Raw genomic sequence first — 2,964 nt, 5'->3', positions numbered from 1 at the left:
AAATCCTGTTCCAATGTCATGTTATCTACTTCAGGATCGCAAACTAGGATGGAAGGTGTCTCGATCTGTGTTATACAATAGCAAAACTCTCGCTCTTGAACTGCTTGGAACAGATACATGTATGGTCGGTCGATGTTATGCACACACTTAGGTGCTGAAGGTTATTAAACCTTTCATTTATAGGAAAATTGGAAAAAAAAATCCCCCCAAAGAATCCCAAAAATCAATTTTTAAATTTTCATAGGAGCCCAAAGATGCTACATGTTACCCCAACTTGCCCTGGCCCTCACTAGCTAGAATGTTGATGGCTATCCCCAAACGCAAGGCCTCACTTATGCCCAGCAGATGATGCTGGACATGGGCCTAAAAATGCCTGGCTACAACTGTGGCTTAGGCTCCCTCTTCCTCATCGCTGTCAACCCCTCCAAATAGGGACAGGAAGGAAATGGGATTCTTCCTATTGACCCTGAGCAAATACTCCAAAACCTTCATCTTGCTGGTTTCAGCGTGGGCCCTGGGACCCCACAGGAATTCGTAGCGGGCAGGACAGCTGTTGGGCACCAGCCGGTACTCCAGGTATTCTTCCTGCACCCAAATTTTGGTGATGAGCTCCCTGGGCTCCCCAAAGATGGAATGCTCCCGCCCATCACGCACCCCCATGCCATTGAGCGCTTCCCAGACTTCCTCCTCAGAGGCGCGGTCGCCCTCCAGGAGGATCAGGCACAGGAGCGTGATCAGGAGGCCGGTCTTCGGCATGCTGCCCTCATCGTTTCCCATCTCGTCGTAGGTGAGGCCCAGGGTGGTATCCAGGACATAGCAGTGGTTGCTGGGGTCCACTTCCTTCACATCAACACCAAAGACCAGCTGCAGGCACTCAGAAGCTAGGCTGAAGATCTCAGGGAAGTGGTCCTGGTACTCTTTGATGACACTGCTCAGCATTTCCGCCTTTGTGGTTGGCTCCTTTTCGCGATACTTCAGGAGCAGGAAGACCACCAGGTCGATCATCTTCAAACGGAGGGCATCTTGCAGCAAGGACTCGGCATCTTCTGAGTCTTCGCTGCTGCTCGGACCCCCTTCATCTTGGCTGCTGGAGCCCTCATCTTCAGATTGGCTCCAGGGAGAGGACCCCATGGCAGGGGGCATGAGGCAGACACCCTCAGGGCTCTGGGGAGGACTTGGTACCGCAGCAGCATCCACCTCCTCCAGGAAGTCGGGGAACAGGACAGAGAGGGAGGAAGACAGGGAAGAGGAGGGAGACAGGGCCTCCTCTTCCTCCTCCTCCTCCTCCTCTACCACCTCCTCCTCCTCGTCGTCTTCATCCCAAAAAAACTGTGCCTCCAGCAGGCCCGGGTTCTCTCTTGGGTCCTGATGGTCTTCTCCGAGCTTGGAGAGCTCGCTCATCAGACCGAGAGGCATGATGACTCGTCGGGACAGCAACAGGTGTGGGCAGAAGGTGGGTGATAGGGACCCACCGGCCTGGGGGAGAGAGGGAGTGTGAGCAGCTTCAGCTGAGAAATCCACCCTAGGTGGCTTGGACAAAGGCAACTTAGAGGTTTCCTCTTTAAGGGTACTCTCAGGCCTCACAGGGGTCTCCCCTCCTGGGCAGCCTGTCCTCTAAACACCTGAAGCCCGACAGCTCCTCAGGATGCAGGTGGCATAGCCTGAGGTTCTGGGGCTGATGGTATGGTGGGGCTGGACTGGGTGCTGTGGGGTCTCATCTGTTCTGTTTGGGTGACCCCCTCCATGCTCACTCAGGGTCCTCACTTTGGAGTACATTCGAGTTCCTCGCTTTGACCTGGGACTCTGCTCTCTGCTGAGCGGATGTGCTTCCTTGGATGACCTGACATCGTCCTCTAAGATCAAGGTCCTCACCTCCCCGAGAGCCCCAAGAGAAGAGTGAGGAGCCATCACATCGCACGTCTCCCCCCGACAACTCCTGCCAACGTGACAGAACCCTGGCATCGAGGACGAGGCCCTCTGCCTTGGTTGGGTTCCATTCCACGGTCCTTCTGTAGGGTACTCATCTCTAGTCCTGCCAGGGCCCGCCCTTCCTCCTGGCATGCCCCCTGGGATAGTTGACCTCTACCCCTTCAAAGAAGACCTCACCTCCCTGAGGACTCCCCAACTTCCCACCTGTGGTAGAAGTGCACATGCCACTCAGGGTCACCGTTGTTCCTTTCAGAACTGAGAACAGGTGACAGCCGGACTCTGTGTTGTCCTAACTTTTCTGAGATTGGGGGCGGGTGCATTCAGGCTTCATGGCAGATCCTGGGACTCCTCCCTATACTGACCTCATATTTCCACTCAGACCGAGATTCCCCCATCCCCGAGCACAGGACAGTAGTGGAAGCATGACACATCTGGCTCTCCCTGCCTGGATCCTCCCAGGCCTGAGAACAAGGCAAGCTGGACTCTAAGGTCCTTTCTCTCTTGTGATGGAGGAACTTTCGTCCTCTCCATCCTCCTAAGGGTATTTTCCTTGAGACCTGGCAAATCCTGGGACTCCCGTCTGCACTGACCTGAAGTTGCCCCTCAGAACAAGGCCTCACCTCTCTAAGAGCCCTAGGCAGAGGTGAGGGTGCACCACCTGCAGCCATCTCTGCTTGGGGACTTCAGGGATGACAGGGGCAGGATCGATTTCCTTGGGGCCCCTCCGTCTGTGGTGGGAGTCCCCTCAGTTACCTCAAGGTATTTGTATTTATTCCTGGCAGGGCCTGGAACTATCCCTCTACTGACCTGAGGATGCACCCTGCAGGCCAAGGCCACCGTCAAGAAATGGGGAGGCTACTCCTCCTGACGTCATGCCCGGGTGCCCAGGACAGACCACAGGGGCAAGTTTGTGTTGGGGTCCCCTGTGTCTGGGGTGGGGGTCTGCTAAGTCCTCCTTTAGGGTCCTTGGACCCCATTGGCTGTCTACTTGTTGCCACACTCAGCCCAAGGCCTTGACCTTCAGAAGACCCCCAA

The 2,964-nt window shown here is 55.5% G+C and overlaps 1 protein-coding gene across 1 annotated transcript; it reads right to left on the bottom strand.

The window, feature by feature from the left end:
- Positions 1-390: 390 nt before the first annotated feature.
- Positions 391-2,324, bottom strand: LOC120614229 (melanoma-associated antigen 8-like). The gene is made up of 3 exons (XM_039877008.1): positions 2,292-2,324; positions 1,294-1,476; positions 391-1,200 (listed from the first exon to the last, which is right to left on the bottom strand). The coding sequence occupies exons 1-3, from the start codon at positions 2,322-2,324 to the stop codon at positions 391-393; spliced, it is 1,026 nt and encodes a 341-aa protein (XP_039732942.1).
- Between the last annotated feature and the right edge of the window lie 640 nt (positions 2,325-2,964).

The sequence above is a fragment of the Pteropus medius genome, unplaced genomic scaffold (assembly GCF_902729225.1).
Source record: "Pteropus medius unplaced genomic scaffold, Ma_sr-lr_union100, whole genome shotgun sequence".
NCBI lineage: Eukaryota > Metazoa > Chordata > Mammalia > Chiroptera > Pteropodidae > Pteropus > Pteropus medius.
This window is presented reverse-complemented; position numbering and strand designations above follow the sequence as displayed.

Coding starts and splice junctions, on each gene's coding strand:
- LOC120614229 (XM_039877008.1), bottom strand. CDS start 2,324: ATGGGGGAATCTCGGTCTGAGTGGAAATATGAG. Junction 1,477..2,291: donor GGTCTGAGTGGAAATATGAG/GTCAGTATAGGG, acceptor TCTCTCCCCCAG/GCCGGTGGGTCCCTATCACC. Junction 1,201..1,293: donor ACGACGAGGAGGAGGAGGTG/GTAGAGGAGGAG, acceptor GACTTCCTGGAG/GAGGTGGATGCTGCTGCGGT.